Below are 18,459 nucleotides of genomic sequence, written 5' to 3'. Positions count from 1 at the left end.
GTCTTTGACCCAACCACTGCTTCAGCAATAGATTCCAATTCCACGTATTGATCATCTCTCCATTGTTTGCAGTTTTGTCTTTGTCATTGCCTCAACACATGCTGTTATTGGCATTTAGATATTGACAACTATGCTTTGATTGATTTGTGTTCCTGACAGCACAACAGTGTTCCTTTGACTTCCCTTTGCTCTTCCTCCTGAATTTATGATGAGCCGTGACAAATGACCTTACAAGGGACTGCGCAGATAATTAATTGATGGGTTGATTGAATTGATTGATGGGTTGATTCAGCCAGTCATTGACGTGGTGCACACCCAGAGGCCAAAACGCCTTGAAGTAAAGAAATATACGAGCAGATCATTTCATTGGAACCCATTGAAGACTAGTCACCACAACCTCATTAGGAATATTTAATTTGACTGAAAATGTTATGGAGATCTTTTTATTTGGGTCCGAGGCGAGCCATCTGAAACCCCGTTATTGCTCCATCGAGGACAGCAGAACGATTGATGTTGAACTTGCAGGTTATCACTTTTGTCACTGAGCTCTCTCAGAATTTGAGTAATGGGGAATGTGTTCTTTTGGCTGCTTAAACATTTGAAAGACAGACCTATCAGTAACTGTGATATGACAAGATGACCTCGTCATATCATAATTTCATTTTGATATTGTGCAATGACTCAAATTTTTAAATGACCTATTTAGGCCAACAGTATGCACCTGACAGTACTCTTCTACCTCTACTTTGGTTTGTTGCAAAGTAAAAACACAAATGTACCTTGAAGTTATTTCCTAGGCAGTTCCTTATTTTGTTATCATCTGTGCCTCTCCAGTGTTGGTAAGTTATATTTGATCATTTTGAAATAAACAGCAGTTATAAAAAATTATAATAATTCATTAATTTATTATTCATTAACATCAGATCTTGTTCCCTTGCACCTACATGTATGTATCATTACGTTCTGCACTGGTTAACAATCAGTAAAGATTTCAATTATTTATGATTTAGTTTGAATTAAATTGGGAAGAATTATGCTGCACGTTGGGGCCATAATCTAAAGCTTTCCCCATTTTAGTTACATCAACATGTAATATTATGATTATCAATACGTAACAGTACTAACAGTAATGCCTTTGAGTCGAATGAAAATCAAAAAGATATTAAATTATAATTTCACAATATTTATTGTATATTAATTGTCATACATAGTCAGATTATCAGAAATATTTTGATATTGTTTCTCATAAAAATACATATTTCGAAAGACGTCCTCGGGGGCAGGAGGACGTCTTCGTACTCAGTGGGTCTCTGACTCTCTGGGGTGCTGAGAGTGGTTCAGTGGTCTGTGGTGGGTCTGGGTCTTCCTGGGATGATGGTTGGATGACGTCAAACTCTCAGCTGCCCCACGAGTGAGCCAAAAGCACAGAGGAGTCCTGCCCTGTGAGACTTCTGTAGTCTTAGTGGTCTTAGTGAAGGATTACTTACTCAGCCCACTGAAAGAAAGGCGACCGCCGCTCTTCATCTGGTCCTGTGGTCCTCCATCCGTTTCATCTGGTTCTGTGGTCCTCCATCCGTCTCATCTGGTCCTGTGGTCCTCCATCCGTCTCATCTGGTCCTGTGGTCCTCCATCCGTCTCATCTTGTCCTGTGGTCCTCCATCCGTCTCATCTGGTTGAAGGTGGAGGTTGAAGGTTGAAGGTGGAGTGAACACATCTTCTCTGTTGTCTGGGAGATCCTGGATGTTGCTTCCTGTGTTACAGCCATCGATACCTGAGTAAAAGAGACTTGGTGACTTTTTCTTAACATTAGTAATTATTAGTTTACCTTTGTCTGGTAAAGACACTTGGACTTAATGAAGAAAAATACACAACAGAATAACAACCATTCACTGATACTTACTCTGGTTTCTGCATCTAGCATCAATTATTACTCAAAAGGAAAATCCATAAATCAGAATCACAGTCAGAACAGTTTATTGCCATGGTGAACATACAAGGAATTTGACATGAGGGGAGGTGCATACAATCAACACAGTGCAGAGTAGAAACATATTAAGATTTACAGAAAAATATAAAATAAAGTGAAATATAAAATAAAGTGCACAAACAAACAGATAACAGGACTATAAACAAGTGAGATGTAAGTGATGTAAGTGTAGTGAGAAGTGTTGTTGATGAACCCGACTGCGGATGGGAAGAAAGTGTTCATGTGTCGTGAGGTCTTGGTCCTGATGGACCGCAGCCGGTGTGCGAAATCCACGCATGCGAAGACGCATGAGCATGCCGGCCCATTGGCCTCTCCTATGGCGCTTCACTGCATGAGTTAAGGTGAGAGCACCTTCGACGAGAATGTCTAGTAATTCCACAGAAGTTAACTGAAAAGTTGGAAGTAAGTCCGCTGGAGTTGTTCAAGGTGACATCATCTCCATGAAACATCAAGCTTACTATCAATCAATCACATTTAATAGCTGAACTGTTTTAAATCTTTTGATTCAACTTTAGATCACATCAGAAAATATTGTAGCATCTTTAGCTTGAAAATATGTAAATAAATTTAAAATTATTATTTTCCAATTGTTGTTATTTGGTTTGTTGAAATGATGATTGATCACAGCTGTGCTTGTCCTCCTATGACCACCAGTAGGTAGGCCTGGTATGGCCTGATTAATATTCATGAGTTGTTGACAGGCCGTGGTTGAAGAAGTATTCAAATCACGAACATGCCACAGAATGAAAATATGAAATTAAAACTTAAGTTCTGTTCTGAATATATTAACAACAAAATGTAGACTGTGTAACGTGCACTATTATGTTCTGGTCATTGTTATTGATAAAGTGATATGCAAGTGGTACAATGTTGTAGTTGATCAAGGTTGAGCTAATTTGAATAATTTCATATAGGTTTAGCAGTTTAATCTGTAACAATGGATCATATTTTAAAAATGTAATATTTTATAAATTTTCTTGCTGAAATGTAGTGAATTAGAAGTATAAAGTTGGCATTAATAGAAATACTAAAGTCATGTACAAGTACCTCAAACCTGTATTTAACTACAGTACGTGATGTACTTATCCAACGTTAGTTACTTTCCACTGTTGCCAGGTCATTACAGCATATAATAACATAAGCCAAGCCAACATAGGAAAACGGAGTAAAACACATTTAATGGATCTACTTTCTCTTCAGGCCTGTTTCTTTGCACGTGGATAAACGGCCTTACTCACGAGTCGCTTTAATGCCGCTTTTATGTGCTGAAGTTTGACATGACTGACCACCAGAGGACGCAGCTAGGCTGGACCACCCATCAACCCGACCAATGGGGTTTTCCTCCCATCGTGATTAGTGGGTGCTCTTAGTTACCGGGACGCTGAGTCTGCCACACCGGCTCTAACGCGCTAACCAAGCCGCTGCTGTCTCCTCTCCTCCGGCCTCACCACCCTCCTCCGGCTGGATAACGATCCGACTCCGACATCATGACAATCTGTCGACGTAATAACGGGTAAGCGGAGCATTGCACGGATAAAACGCCTGCATCACCAGTGTAAACGTTACCTAACATGGGTACAGTGGTATGAGTGGTATTATGGTATTAGATACGTGTCGGAATGTGCACACATGTACCGACAATAGGCCCGTTGTTATTCCCGCCGTCTCTTTGTTGTTGCCGCTGCAGCCATTCACATAATAGGAGCAGCTGATCGTACGAATCCGTTCATTTCTCAAGATGGAAGATTTCCCCAAAAAATGACAACCGGAGGGATGTTAACAGTCATCAGTGCCATTTTGTTAAAGCGTTAGGCCCCAAATCTGCTTTAAATCTGCTTGTTTTAACTTAAATATAAGCGTGTTTATGAGCTACTGCACAATAACCGTGATTGACCAAATGTAATTGACTTCGAGTACAATGGGTGTTGTGTGGAAACAATAATGGCATTAATTGCTTTAAGATTATCAGTGATTAATGCCTTTCCTGTGGCAAGAGTGCATTTGGTTTAAAGTATTTCTATGGAGCAGCGGAAGTCACCAAAACAACATGATGCTTTTGCATCGCTCATAACAACTGCCAAGGAGGAGTGTGACTATAATTAATTTAATCTTATTTCCATTATGCAATATGTATACTTTGTTGGCATCTTATTCTGAAAACCGGATGTTCGTCTGTAGAAAACCGGAAGTTGTCTCACGTTAATCCTTCCGCTAACTTTGCAAAGTCCTTCGCTCGCTCCCGATCTGTGCCGTTTGGTTGCGTTTACCGTGAGTTTCAGCGTATAGGTGCACTACAATTTAAGTGTCTGCTGACTTGACCGCATGTGTTAATTGTTAGTGTGTTATGTGGCTCCGATGCAGGCAGGACAAACAGCCACTTAGTGCCAGAGTAAGAGAGTAGTTATCGGTTGTGTGTGTGTGGGGGTGTGTGGGGGTGTGTGTGTGTGTGTGGGGGGGGGGGGGGGTGGAAAGCATAGTATGTAGTTTTTGACCTTGGGACTAAACCACCTAACTGTATATAGAGTAGTTACAAAAGCTAGCTCCCTCTCAACAATATGTGTCAGTATTAACACTTGTTTCATGTATAATTACAATCGTGATACTTTTACTTAATCAGCAGAATAAAGCATCACCAAGGCAGACAACACGGAGGTGCAAAGACTGAATGATTTTCACGTGTTTCTTCATTACGGTGAATAGAAGACGTGCTAGTTTTCCGTTTCTTCATCCTTCTCGTTGACAGAGTTCATCCGCCAGCGTCGGTCGCTGACGACCAAATGACGCCATCATCGTCGGTGTGACAACGTCGAGTGAATCAGGGCCTGATCATGGGAGACAGAACGAGGTCACCATGTGCCGATATCTGTCCAAATATGCCCTCATCTTCCTCTTCCTAGCCCTGTCTGGCCTCATCTTCCTGCTACGCAACATCCACACTGTGGAGGTGAGAAGTGGGCATTTTCTCAATTACCTTTAAAGGGAAAAGGTTGGACCGATCACTCACCTTTTTATCTGTGAACAGCATATTGTGCATCTTTTTGATAATACTGTAGCTTATGAGGACAGTTTCAGAACCTTTCTTTGCATCTTTGCAACTGAGTGGAGTCATGATGTTCTTAAGTCATTTTCGCCACAGGATAACTGTGGTGGCAGGGCGTGTTCGGCCTCAGCTGCAGAGGGGACAGAGTGGGGGAGTGGTTCAGGGAGCGGTGCCGGGAGGAGGCTGAATCAGGCGCAGCTGAAACCCATCTGGAATTGTGTCTCTCTCGCAAGAGTTTGTTACAATAACATTCACTGACACATAATCAACTCTCCTCCCTTTTTCTTCAGAACTGGAACTGCCACACAATTTCAGCCCTCTACCAGCTCCAGAGCAGGATCCAGTCACCCTTCGTCCCAGCGTATCTCCCCACTTTTCAACACAACCGCACCTTCTGTGCCCATCTGGGCCAGAAACCCTTTCCCGAAGATGAAGTGGAAGAGCGCTACCTGTTGGACTCCATCGTCTGGCCCGGCCCTCCGCCTGGCTCCGCAACAACCGGCCTGCGCCAGACCAGTGACCCGGTGCACAGCCTGTTCGCCATCCTTCCCACTAAGGGGCGAAGGGAGTGGCATGTGGGCGACGAGCTGGAGGCCCTGGTCCAAATGCATGACTTCCAGGGCCGTCCTAAGCACTACGGTGGGGATTTCCTTTTGGCCAGGCTGCACTCCCCGGAGCTCGGAGCAGGTGTAGCGGGTAAAGTGCTGGACCACAGGAATGGCTTTTACTCCGCCATGTTCCCGCTCCTCTGGGTGGGGTCTGCACAGGTGGAGATTACGCTGGTGCACTCCAGCGAGGCCGTTGCCGTTCTGCGGCGGCTGAGGGAGGAACGACCAGATCGAGTGTTTTTCAAGAGCCTGTTCCGCCTGGGCTTCCTGTCTGAAACGACTGTGTGCAACATGTGCCTGCCCTCTGACCAACAGCCGCTGTGCAACTACACAGACCTTTACACGGGGGAGCCCTGGTACTGCTACAAGCCTAAGATGCTCAGCTGTGACACCAGAATCAACCACGCCAAAGGAGGCTACCTGAAGCACCTCATTACCAACAAAGAGGCATCGCTCTTCCAGAGGTTTGTGTTTTTATAGGTCGTAATATGACACGTGTTTGTGTTGTAGGAAAGGCTGAGTCAGTTGTTGCTTGTTGCCTGTGGAGCCAAAGTGAAATAGATTACTCCTTCAGTGTCCAATAAACTATGAACACATAAATGAGCCACAGTGTAGCACTGGGTGACTCCTTCAGTGTCCAATAAACTACAATGACCTGTTTTTAAAGCTTTACATTTTCAGCTTTACATTGTCAGTATTCAGTATTTAAGGTGGACCAACGCACTGTCGATTTTGATCTTTTTTTCATGGGATTAATAGAATATCACCAGACTCAACCGTTACCATTGTTTTAACACGGATAAATCCTGTCGCTTTTGTCTTAGTGGCGTAAACATTAAAGTTCGCATACACGCTTCAGGACCCGACAGAATCAACGTGCTGCCTCCCAGGAAAGGTATGCTACGCCTGCAGAGTAACGTTTGTGGTTGGTGCGTCATGTGGCGTGCTTTGATTCATTCCATTCATTTTGATCTTTTTTCTCTGCACCCTTTCTTGGTTTGTATCAGAAGTAGAGGTAGAAAACAGCAGCGCAAACCCAGAACCCGGTAAGCTGTCGTCGTCCGGATATTTCTACGAGGACTCGTGGAGGTCATTGAGTGGCGTCACAATACGCCCGTTCAACGACTCCTCTGCCATCACTCAGTGTCTGAAGAACAAGGTGATCAACATGTACGGAGACTCCACCGTCAGGCAGTGGTTTGAGTACCTCATTGAGTTAGTACCAGGCGAGTGATGTCTTCTTGTCTCATCTTTCAGTTTCAACCTCTGCACTCGTGTATCTGTCTCACTGCAACTTCAATCTATCCCATCTCCCCTCAGGATTAAAGGAGTTCAACCTGCACAGTCCGAAAAACGTTGGGCCTTTCATGGCGGTGGACAGCATCCATAACATTCTCTTGAAGTACCGCTGCCATGGCCCGCCCATCCGCTTCTCCACCGTCCTGTCCAGCGAGTTGCGGTACGTTTCCAACGAGCTGGACGGCCTCTCGGGGGGTCCCAACACCGTCGTGGTCCTCAGCGTTTGGGCCCATTTCAGCAGCTTTCCCGTGGAGGTGTACATACGGCGGCTCCGTCACATACGACGGTCGCTGGTGAGACTTCTGGACCGAGCGCCGGGGACCATCGTTGTGATCCGCTCAGGCAACCTCCAAGCCCTGGACCAGGAGGTGAGCCTGTTCAACAGCGACTGGTACTCCCTGCAGCTCGACGAGGTGCTCAGGTCCATGTTCAGGGGACTGAACGTGCTGCTGGTGGACGCCTGGCAAATGAGTTTGGCACACCACCTCCCTCATGCCCTCCATCCACCTCAAGTCATCGTCAAGAACATGATCGACATGCTTTTGTCTTACGTTTGCCCGTAGAAGATATGGAAGACGAGTGACAATAGTGGATCTTGTTGAAGGAAAGTGAGGAGTTAACTGTGTGAATCCATTATCCAGATGTTCCCCAAAGCTACACACCTTTAAATACCGTCTTTACTGAGAGACTTTTAGAACTGATCTCTGTTTACCTGCCTGTTCTGTTTCATTTTGAATCCCATTTTATTCTGAAAAAGCCAAAGACTTTGGGACAGTGATTGTTTCGTCCCATCTGCTTTTGTTGCCAAAGTGTTTTGTTCGCGTATGCGTTAAGTTGTCCATATTTGTAGTTTGTAATCTTTCAAGGTTGGAGTTTGAACATTTATACATATATTTGTTAGTTAGTTTTGCCAAAGCTGAAGACTCAGTGGGTTCTTATTTTCCTCAGGCTGTCAATGTGTTCTCATGCTCTGATGGTACAGCACACTCATTTATCAGGCCATTTTAAATGTTCGGCAAACTACTACATACATGAACTACATTGTTGTGAAATCTCATCTATATATGTTTGGTTTATACATGTTCTTTCAGTTGTTCACAGTGCAGTTCACGGTTACTCCTTATGACACAACACATTCAAATGGCTGCGTTTATTGCACTTCCATCCAAAGTGTCAACCATCATTTGAACTTATTGAGGATCATCTGTTATATGCTTATCCTTGACATTTAGCTGGTGACTTCAACAGGTCAGCCTTCAGACAGCTTTGATAAATGCACATCACTTCAGACGCCGTCACTGGTGCGTTGACTCGCCTCTTTTGTACAAATACTATTTCAAATAGTTCCTGTGTCCAATTATAACCACGACCATGTACTGCATGCTGTCACATGTTCATCAAAGGAAGACAGCGGAGGCTGGAGTCACCAGGTCTGAGAAAATGTGCCTCTTTCCTGTTTGTCCCTTTTCGGATTATCAGAGGCAGACTCTGAGGAGACTTCGTCAGAACGTATACGAGCAGAGTTGCCGCCATGTTTGTGATTGTCAAATATGTGCTTTTCTATCTGTTAATATGAGCGGTTCTGGTTCATGACGGTATTTTGTCATTTGATTATTCAAACGAGAGGTTAGATCAAGCAGTGAAAGGATGTTTGAGATGGAACTGGAAGATTCATCTGTAATATTTCTATCACTATACGTGGGTATGATAATTGTGAGGACTAATCGAGATCAGAAGATGGTGATGCATCTTGTATCATGCCTTGTCCTGATATTAAAGCCGTTACAGTACAATAAACTAAACTGTTACAATGACAGCATTAAGAGTCACTCATCTGTCTCAGTCGCTCCGGTTTCTCATGAATTCTCAGTTGAATTCATTTTCATTTTTTCTGTATTTAACATGGAACGTTATTGTTAAGATTAAAATCTCTTCTTTGAACTGTTGCAAAATGAAATAAAAAAAACGCAGGCTAAGATAACAGTCACTCATGAAAGAAGAGATAAATTGTTACCCGGATGCTTTGAAGAGCCGTCCCCTCAAAGAGAATGAAAAAAAAAACAACCTGTTAAGAATTGAGGCAAAACTAACGCTGGTTAAATCCACAAGGCACCGGTTATTATAGATGCTCCCTGTCAGAACATGCATAGCAAACAGACGCTGAGTCGTACAGCACATCCACTTCATACAGACACATTTTAAACATACTGAAAGCTGGTAACGGGTCCACCAGCAGGGAGCAGAGCGTCCAAAGTCAACCAGGTAACAACACTGCTTGAGCGGCCCTAAAAACAACAGAAATCACTCATATTTTGTTGACAATTTTAATTAAAAAGTTTCATGTTCCCTTTAAAAACGTCCAGCATATCTGCCAAGACTAAAGCTCGCAGAGTATCACCTTCTCTCGGAGTAAAATATCAGATACGGTTCATCAGTAACTTTGGCAAAAACACCACAACAGGAAGAGCGCTCTGTACAAATACGAAGAGAAAAAGACGCCGTTGTATACAAAAACATCCTGATGGTGACACTAAATCCCCAACAACGCCTCCAAACACACTCAAGAAGACAGAAGTGCCTCCCATGAAGGATAACTGGCTCTCAAGGGGAGGCAGCGAAGGAGAAACAGATTGTGGAGTGTTCTTACATCCTGTGGGCAGATAGATAGGAGTGTAAAATATGAAGAAGCAGCCATGGAGCCAAATAAGGCTTCTTTGCAACTCACCGAACAAAAAGAGAATTTCTATCTTGATTTTAAAGCTTCAGAATGAGTCCTCTGATGATTTGTGGAAAGACAAGAAGCATTGTGCGTTTATGTTGACCACTGCACTCTTATTGTCATGCAGCAGCTCGGATTCATCTCTCAAAAACTGATTTTGAGTCACTGCGAGCGCTAAATACGACAACATCTCAGCAGGATACTCGAGTGGAAGGAGTGTAGTTTAAGTTGCAAAGATATATGGAGGTCACGCTTACATTTGATATGCTGTTTATAAGTGCGTCTATTAAATATTTTACTCAGGCAAGACCTTCAATCCGGTACGGAGAGCTGATGAAACAAAAAGCACAGTTCTGAAAGAGGAAAATACAACTTACTATAACTTATAAATGACAGAGAAACAAAGAGAAAGCTAAAAAAGCAAGAATCATTGGCAACGTTTCTGAAAGGAAACAATGCAGAAGTTGTACACGACACCACGTCAGCATATCGAGTTGAGAGAGGGAGAGTCGGGATCACACGTCCTGGACGTTCATGGCCTCCTGTGGCCAGCTGTACGAGTCCAGAGAGAAGGAGTCGTAATCTGGACTGTAGATGTGAGACAGAACAAACGCCTCCTTGTCTTTAGGCTCAGGGTACAGGGAAGCCATGTTGTGCTTGTATGCATATTCGACAACCTGGCAGAGAAGGAAACAGAAGGAAAAAGCGGGTAAAGAATATGCATTTGTTATTTTCTTAATACAAGTTATGGGATCAATCGCGAACAAAAGAGTTTCTGCCAAAGAGAATACAGTTTTCGGTTATTTCGGAGGAAATATTTCTGTTTTCCTGTTAGTTTCACTGTTAAAGTGTAACTGAATTAAAAAAGGTGATGTCACGTACTTCAGTGCACCAATCAGGATTTAGCAACAACTGAACTAGAATCGAGTGTCAATCAAATCACATCAACACAGTCCTGATGAAGATTAGCCGAGTTTACGAGTGTTAAACTCTGAATAAATTAGATATAAAAGATGTTTTTTTAATCATGAAGATTTGGAGTTTGAATTTTCTTTTTCCTGATAGACTTTAGTACCAGATACAAAAAACAGAATCTCTTAAAAATATAAATCAGAATTAAGTAATAAAAAGTTTGAAAAACAATATCCTCACATCTTAACACTTCCCAATCACAGTAGTTACCCACAAAATCACAACACAAACACCTTCAGCGAAACTAATGCTAGAAGACACACATTCCAGTGTGAGGAATGAGGGCCGACCACACAGAAGGATCACTCACCTTCACTGCGATCTTGAAGGACACCTCTCTGATGGAGTTGAGAGGAGGATAGAGTCTTCCCTCGGCCAGGTGCTCCTCTGTTACCATGTCAGCTATCGCCTGAAACAACGGAGGAGACACGAAGATGAAGGAAAGTGCAGAAAGAGAGGCCTTAAAACACCATAAAAGATGCAACCGTGTAAAAAACGGTGTAAAATCCTTATTGGTTGGAGTTGACTCTTCAGGTGTCACTTTACAAAATAAAAAGTATCGTCACGCCCTCATGAATCAATGCATCATGACTGTGTGAAGACGATACCTCTGCTGTGGTGAGGAAGATGTCGTCAGATATGTGGCGCACTCCGCAGGCAATAACGCCCAGAGCCACTCCGGGGAAGACGTAGGCGTTGTTTCCCTGGCCGGGGTAGAAGGTGCGTCCGTCAGCCAGAGTCACTTTGTCGAACGGACTTCCGCTGGCGAAGATGCCGCGGCCCTGAAGAGGAAAAGAAAACAGAGTGTGAGTCACTTCTGGAAAGACAAGAGGAAGATACACAAGATATCGTTTTGCTGAAAAGGGCAAGTTCTGTTACCACATTGAAGTTCTTACAGAGCCTCTGAATGTCTTGGCAGATGTCGACTAGGCCTTGGTGTCAAACCTTCTAATGTGTTGGCGTTTAAAAACCTCTAAAGCTGTCCATATCTGCCAAATGAAGCGGACTACAACAGCTGTGTTCAGTTCTACGCAATTCCACACACAAGAATTCCAGCAGGGGGCAGCAATGTGGCTTAAAAAGAGAGAACCGCATCAATAAAAGACGACCACAAGCAAAATAACAGAGATTTAATTCATAAACTGGATTTTAATATGTTGTACGAGGTCGGATATGTACTTAGAGGGGTTATTTTGACATCTCAAGTGGACACACAACAGCATATTGGTGTGAGAACCAGTGAATACAAGCTAAATAACACCTTCAAGCCACAGTGAGGCAGACGAGTACCTCTGTGAGCTGGTAGCACTGCTCTGCTGTGCACTCCGCCTTGCTGGTGGGGTTACTCAGGGCAAAGATGATCGGCCTCTCGTTGAAGGCCGCCATGTCTTTGATTATCTTCTCAGTGAACGCTCCCGTGACAGCAGCCACTCCTTCATGTTCAGGGAACACACCATTAATGACTTCAATGTCACACGCTCACAAGAAACCATGTGAATAAAAAAAAGAAAGGTGCCATTTCAGACCACAAGGGTCAATTACTGTCAAGCAAAGAATTACAACCTCAAAATTGTAGTTTCTTTAACCTCTGGATCGGTTTCTACTTTGAATTATTGTCTTATAATTTCATAGTTTTGATTAAAAGTATACATCTTCCAGTTCATCCCACATGCAGTGTTTGAATTTAGACCCATGAACACCAACGTACACATCTCAAGTCTTTGAGAGTGAGTTGATTTGGAGGAAATTACAAAGTTGTTATTGTGCTGACAGCAAAAATCACCTTGAATAGGTTTCTCTGTTTTTCCACAACTGATGACCATAAATGGATGAAACAAACAATGAGAGTTATATGAAGGAGTTTTACTTTAACACCGTTAAGAACCACAATGTGACCTTCCAGGTGGACTCACCTATGATGGCAGTGGGTTTGACGGTGTGCACCACTTCCTCCAGGGTCCTTATGTGCGGGTGATCGTGAGCGAACTCTTCCTTCTCGTGGTTGAGATTGCCTCTTCCCTAAAGTCGTAGTAGAAGTAAAATGTGTTTTCTTTCTCCGTTTGGTGATTGACACACACACACACACACACACACACACGGGAAAGCTGAGCAAGTGACAGATTTACCTTCACGATGAGACCTTTGGAGTCCACCATCCAGATTCTCTTGGCAGCTTCTTCTCTGCTTACTCCCTCTTTGGCCATGGCCATCATGAGCAGGTGAGCGATACCCAGAGCAGCCTGGCATTAAAAACAAGAAGAAAGAAAATTCTCCATCGACCCCGGCTCGTTTTAAGTGCGTCAATTGAACGCGTTCGGGATTACAGACAGTTATTTGTCATTCTGAACAGAATAAACTCCAGTGGGCAGACAAGTCTTCTCACCTCGCCCGCCCCCTGGAACACCACGGTGTGGTCTAGGAGTGCGCTCTTGGTGATCTTCAGAGTCGCTAAGATCCCGGCAACAGCTACCGCGGCCGTGCCTGAAGAGAGACAATAACACACAACGGCCTTTAGAGGAGTGGTTTTCTGTTGTGATACTTTAAGGTAAAGAAATTATCTTCCTGTGGCCGCTCGTCACTACTTGCATATTTCTACCAGTTGTATCCACAATAATATAATTTTGTGTTGGAAATATATATATTTTTTGCTTCCCTATTTTGATCATCGCCTCAGGAGCACTCACATTTATCTTGAGACCTCAGGGTCTCCACCCCCAAAATTGTGAACCAGTTGATTTAGATCTCATATGAAAAATTAGACACAGACTAATAAAGTGCATCATGACCATACACGTACTTTAAAAACATGAAATGTGTAATTCAGAAATATAAAGCTGACTTTATCATTTGTTGAGTTTGTCGGGAGTGATCGTCTCATATTTAGTATTTTCTTATGTTCTGATATTTGAGTGTTTTCATGTTGTAACATTTATCATGCTTATAGCGTTTACTGCTCGTTGCAGCGGTTGTAGTACAATATTTGTGTGTTTTCTTCTGCTTTATGTGTATAATGTCATCCTCACACCCGCAGTCGTAAGAGTCGGAGTAGTTATAAGAGGCCTCCAGCAGGGGGAGCACACGGCTCCTTTTAATGGACACCTCGCTTCCTCCCTGCACTCGTTACACAAACGATCTGAGGAAAGTTTGTGTCTGTGCAGCTTCATGCAGACACCGAGTGCCTAAGTACCCTGGATGTCGTCGTTGAAGGTGCAGTATCGATTCCTGTATTTGTTGAGGATGCGAAAGGCGTTGCTGTTGGCGAAATCCTCGAACTGAATCAGACAGCCCATCCCGTACCTGCAGAGCGACACAGCGATAGTCTCACACACACACACATCAGCAGACGCTCGCACGTTCTTCTGTCCGTCGTGTTTCTACTCACTTGTCGGTCACTGCCTGCATGAACTCGTCGACCAGCTCGTCGTACTCCTTCCCTCTGATTCGCTTGTGCTTCAGCCCGATGTACAGGGGGTCATCGAGCAGCGCCTGGATCAAAAAAAAATCAGCCAGTTAATCAATCAATGAGCGACAACTTGACATTACCTTTCTGTTTTACAACTGCTCAAACTCCTCTGATATGCCTTATCAAATACCAACTGGTAAAGAGTCAGATATGAAGTGATGCAGCTGCTGATAAAACCTCACTACAGCCGCGCTGCAGCTCTGTGATCGAACACACCTGGTTGTCAGTGCCGACGTCCAGCAGCACCGGGAGGCACTGCTGCGGCCGCACACCGCCGCAGGCTGTGTAGAGCGCCAGCTTCCCGACAGGAATGCCCATGCCGTTGGTTCCCAGGTCACCCAGGCCGAGGATACGCTCCCCGTCTGTCACCACAATGGCCTGCAGGAGAACACACCAGTAAAATATGAGTCGTACAGTGTTACTCTCCCAGGCATAAGCAGCTGTGCGTGTGTGTGTGTACCTTTATGTCTTCCTCAGGCCAGGAGTTGAGCATGGTGGCGATGTGACCTCTATCGTGGATGGTGATGAAGAGTCCTCTGTAAACAAGTAGGTTTCAGTTATAGGGCAGCACAGCAGTATTGATTCGATGACGCACGTTTTTGATCAGTTTCATGCACGCTGCTGGCTTTCATTCACCCGAACCAATAGTAAAAACTGACACACACATAATAGTTTGATCTCTTCTCTGTCTTTTACCCGACAACAACAATGAAATTCAGATTAAACCGAAACGACACCGTGTGTTCTTTGTGATGGATGAAGTTACTCAAACCAGTTTTACGTCTCAGCAAGTTCAACTGTCCGAAGCGATATTAATAGAACCCAAACTGTGATTTGTTGTTTCAAAACATGAAAAACGGTCCTTCACAGAGAACGTTAAACCAAATGTAAGGATGAAAAAGGTACCGCGGCCTCCTGAAGGCGTGGCCATACTGTTGGCAGGCCAGGCCCACAGTGGGAGTGTACACGATGGGCATGAACTCCTCGATGTCAGAGGTCAGCAAACGGTAGAACAACTTCTCGTTCCTGTCCTGCAGCGTCATCAGCAGGATGTACCTGAGACAGAGAGCAAACGGCGCCATTTTTGTTTTTGCTGCAACATTTTCTCTGATTTGTGTTACTTCTGCATGAAATATAGTGAGACGGAGGTATGACAAGCAACAAATGTCTCAGGACAGAATCAAACCAGAGAGGCTGCAGTCATGTGATATGAGTCTTAACTAATCGGCCACTGGATGTTGCTTTACAAGCCTTTCATATGACAATAAATAAACTTTTAATCACACGACGACTGGCGAGAACAACAGCAGATGGTGACCCGCTAAAGGAGATTTGACCAAACACGTGGGACAGCCCCCCCCCCTTCTACATCTGCAGCTGTATTCTTGAACAGCACTTCAGCATGCTTCACTGTAAATGTCTTGAGTCGGTTCCCTCACTTGTCCAAAGGATTGGAGCGCGTTTCGTAGCTCTTCATGACGCGCAGCACTTGCACATCCTGGGAGAGGAAGCAGGGGGGCAACAGGCCGTGGATGCCCAGCTGCAAGCGCTCCTCCAGGGTGAAAGCCATTCCCTGCAGAGTGGAAGAAGAGCGCTTATACAACACTGTGGGAAAAAAAGAGCTTGCACAGGGCGAGGCCCGCTAACTAAATAAGAAATCAAATAACCCAGACCACAGTGACTCATGTGTTAGTCATCCCAGAATATGGTGGGTTGTGACTCATACCCGCGAGCCCAAATACAGTGGTCTTTTTAATGTTCTCCCCCCCCCCCCCAACTACTTTAGCTGCCATTTTTTGTATGGGAACACTGGTCTGAAAGAAACGTTTAAAAAGTCCTACAAATGTTTTGTTCACTGAAAGCAGTAAACGAGGCCGAGCTTTTATTGTGGTAAGCAGCCTTGTACCTCTCTGCCGTCTGGTTATGGTTAGTGCTGCCGCTCGGCCGTCTCGAGGTTGGCATTCTTCCCAAAGAGTGATTGGAGGGGAGCGCGACGTTTGATCTATTTATTCTGTCCAATAGTGCGGGAGCCTGAGCTCACTCCCCTGTCAGCTTCACTTCTCTTTCCTCTTCCCGGCCGCATCGCTCTCTCCGTTTCCTCTCTACTCTCGCACGGCAGAGGAAACACTGACCTACATGGGGAACAAACTGGCCCTCCTGAGGTCTGAACACATCACACATCCAGTTGTTCCACGAGCTGCGTGCTTTCCATTGAGGAGTACTTTCTATATACAGCTGAACAACACTATACTGTACGGCTGCAAGCAACAGTCTGCGCAAACAAAAGTCCTGCCTGCCAGACGTCAATTACAAGGAGATACTCTGACACACCAAACAAGGAGAGAGAATGCCGGTCTGCACAGCAAACTTTTCAAACTAGTGTCAGTTGGGATTACACCAAGACTGTGTGATGGCGACAAAATGTGTGTAAATGTGAAGAAAGGGTTGTTGAAAACGAGTAAGCAGCTACTCGATTTCTAACTGGACCGTTTAGTCTAAAAGTGGAATAACAATCAAGTATCTGATCATTGAAAATGTTAAAGCACACCATAGACATGACCGATCATTAACTTTTTATTCGAAGATTTTTTTTCATCAACGAGTGGCTTAACTTGCTGACTGTTTCCGCTGAATTGACTTGTGAGTACAGTAACTGCTGACTGGGCATCAGGAACTGTGACCTCCTATCAACCCAAATGAAAGCAATGAATTTAGCTTAAGTGTCTGCATCTGTCCTGCTATAGAGACAGAGGCAGGAAAAAAAGTATTCCCAGTTTACAGAGTTTAGGGGGAAAAAAATGCAGCGATGATGAGTCACTTGGTGGAGGTTTGTTTCAGATCTGGTCTAAAACAAACCTTTATATAAAAAGATTTATATTTTTATATTAAATTAAGACAGACAGAGAGACGCATTAAAATAAATCAACAGAGAGACCATTCACAGCTCCAGAATTGTAGCAGCTATGAGGCCTTCAGAGTTACTGGTATAAATAAGTTGTGACGACAGGTCACACGTCATGTGTGAGCTAGAGCATATATAATAAACACGGGAGGACAAGATGCCCAATTATTCTCTGACTGGGAGTATTCTTTAAGCTAAAATACTGACAATTTACTGAACAAATGGAAATCTTTTCTGATATTCTTGTTTTTTTCATGACAATAAACTGAATATCTGGGTTGGAGTGTTGGTCAGACAAAACAAGACATTTTAACACACACATAATTCTGCTGTTTTGCAATGTTGACATACAGCCAAACATAATGTCCTCCTCACACCCTCACCTGTCAGTGATCATGTAGAATAAAAGGACAATGTTTGCAGACATGTTTGCCACATCATATAGAGCTCACCTTATTGAGGTGTGGGTTTCTGGTGATGTCGTAGCCCCGCTTCTTGGTAGTAGTGCTGCCCTTGCGACTCGTCCCGGAGTGGCAGACCCGCACAGCCTGGAGAGAGGCCCTGTCGGCGGGCACGCCACCAGCGGGGTGACCCGGGGCACCGGCGAAGACCCTCATCCCGCCCGCCGCTGCCGTGCGCCTGCACAGAGACAGCGCGGCTCTTCCTGGGAGCGAGTTCATGCTGCCTGCAGGGGCAACAACGTGCAGTGAGTGTCGGTCACTCACACCCACCTTCCAGTTCAGAAAACGGACGGTCGACCTAGAAACGCCACACATGCCGCCGGGAATAGTACAAGATCCTCGTGCAACGTAAACAACCTGCTTCAAGTGTGAACCTGAACCACAGCTATCTGTGTACGAGTCACAGTGATGCACACGTGTCACAGCAACCAGTCTCGTTCGTGCAAATGAATAAATAGTATAAATATGATATGTGATGATGCAGCCGATGGTTTCATTGTCTTCGTATTTACATCTTGATGTGTGCGGCTGTAGCAGCTAAGCTAGCTACTGTCATAACTAAGCGTTTCTTTATGCGACAGTCTTCTGCGCAGCTGCTAACGCTAGCTAGCGGGTGGCTAACATTCAGATAGTCTTACCTGAAGACGGTGTGAAGCTGCAGGGCGTCTGACTTATATCTTTGCCCGGTGATCGCGGTAGTTATCTGTTATCAGCGGATGCTGTGGGGGGATCGACAGCGAACAGCTGATCCAGGACCCTATGACTTTGACGATCTCACTTCCCCGCTGGAGCACCAATCAGACCGCAGCATGGCGGGCCCACAGGCCCAACCCCCCACCTCCTCCAGCCAACGAAGGTTCTTCCGCTTCATCATCTCTAAGATACCCAGAATGCAACATAATTGTCTTTGAATATATATCATTTTAAAGAACTTGCCTTTATGCTATTATGATTACTACATTGGCAATACAACATTGGCACTGTTTACGTTTCATGCCTTAATTCTGT

General features: G+C 44.4%; 2 protein-coding genes across 2 annotated transcripts; one reads left to right on the top strand and one right to left on the bottom strand.

Moving 5' to 3' along the window:
- The first annotated feature begins 3,338 nt into the window (after window positions 1-3,338).
- On the top strand, window positions 3,339-8,741 carry nxpe3 (neurexophilin and PC-esterase domain family, member 3). The gene is made up of 6 exons (XM_079276784.1): window positions 3,339-3,500; window positions 4,731-4,931; window positions 5,318-6,099; window positions 6,460-6,530; window positions 6,643-6,861; window positions 6,956-8,741. The coding sequence occupies exons 2-6, from the start codon at window positions 4,839-4,841 to the stop codon at window positions 7,495-7,497; spliced, it is 1,707 nt and encodes a 568-aa protein (XP_079132910.1). The 5' UTR covers window positions 3,339-3,500; window positions 4,731-4,838; the 3' UTR covers window positions 7,498-8,741.
- Window positions 8,742-9,244: 503 nt separating this feature from the next.
- me3 (malic enzyme 3, NADP(+)-dependent, mitochondrial) lies at window positions 9,245-18,246 on the bottom strand. Its single transcript, XM_079277467.1, has 15 exons — window positions 18,090-18,246; window positions 17,443-17,675; window positions 15,528-15,661; window positions 14,995-15,144; window positions 14,549-14,624; window positions 14,305-14,466; window positions 14,008-14,111; window positions 13,813-13,922; window positions 13,009-13,106; window positions 12,752-12,865; window positions 12,539-12,644; window positions 11,916-12,058; window positions 11,234-11,407; window positions 10,936-11,034; window positions 9,245-10,330 (listed from the first exon to the last, which is right to left on the bottom strand). The coding sequence occupies exons 2-15, from the start codon at window positions 17,668-17,670 to the stop codon at window positions 10,169-10,171; spliced, it is 1,860 nt and encodes a 619-aa protein (XP_079133593.1). The 5' UTR covers window positions 17,671-17,675; window positions 18,090-18,246; the 3' UTR covers window positions 9,245-10,168.
- Window positions 18,247-18,459: the final 213 nt, after the last annotated feature.

Source organism: Melanostigma gelatinosum, assembly GCF_949748355.1.
Source record: "Melanostigma gelatinosum genome assembly, chromosome: 10".
In the NCBI taxonomy this organism is placed as follows: Eukaryota; Metazoa; Chordata; class Actinopteri; order Perciformes; family Zoarcidae; genus Melanostigma; species Melanostigma gelatinosum.
Note: the sequence above shows the minus strand (reverse complement) of the source record. Positions and strands in the feature narration are given on the sequence as shown.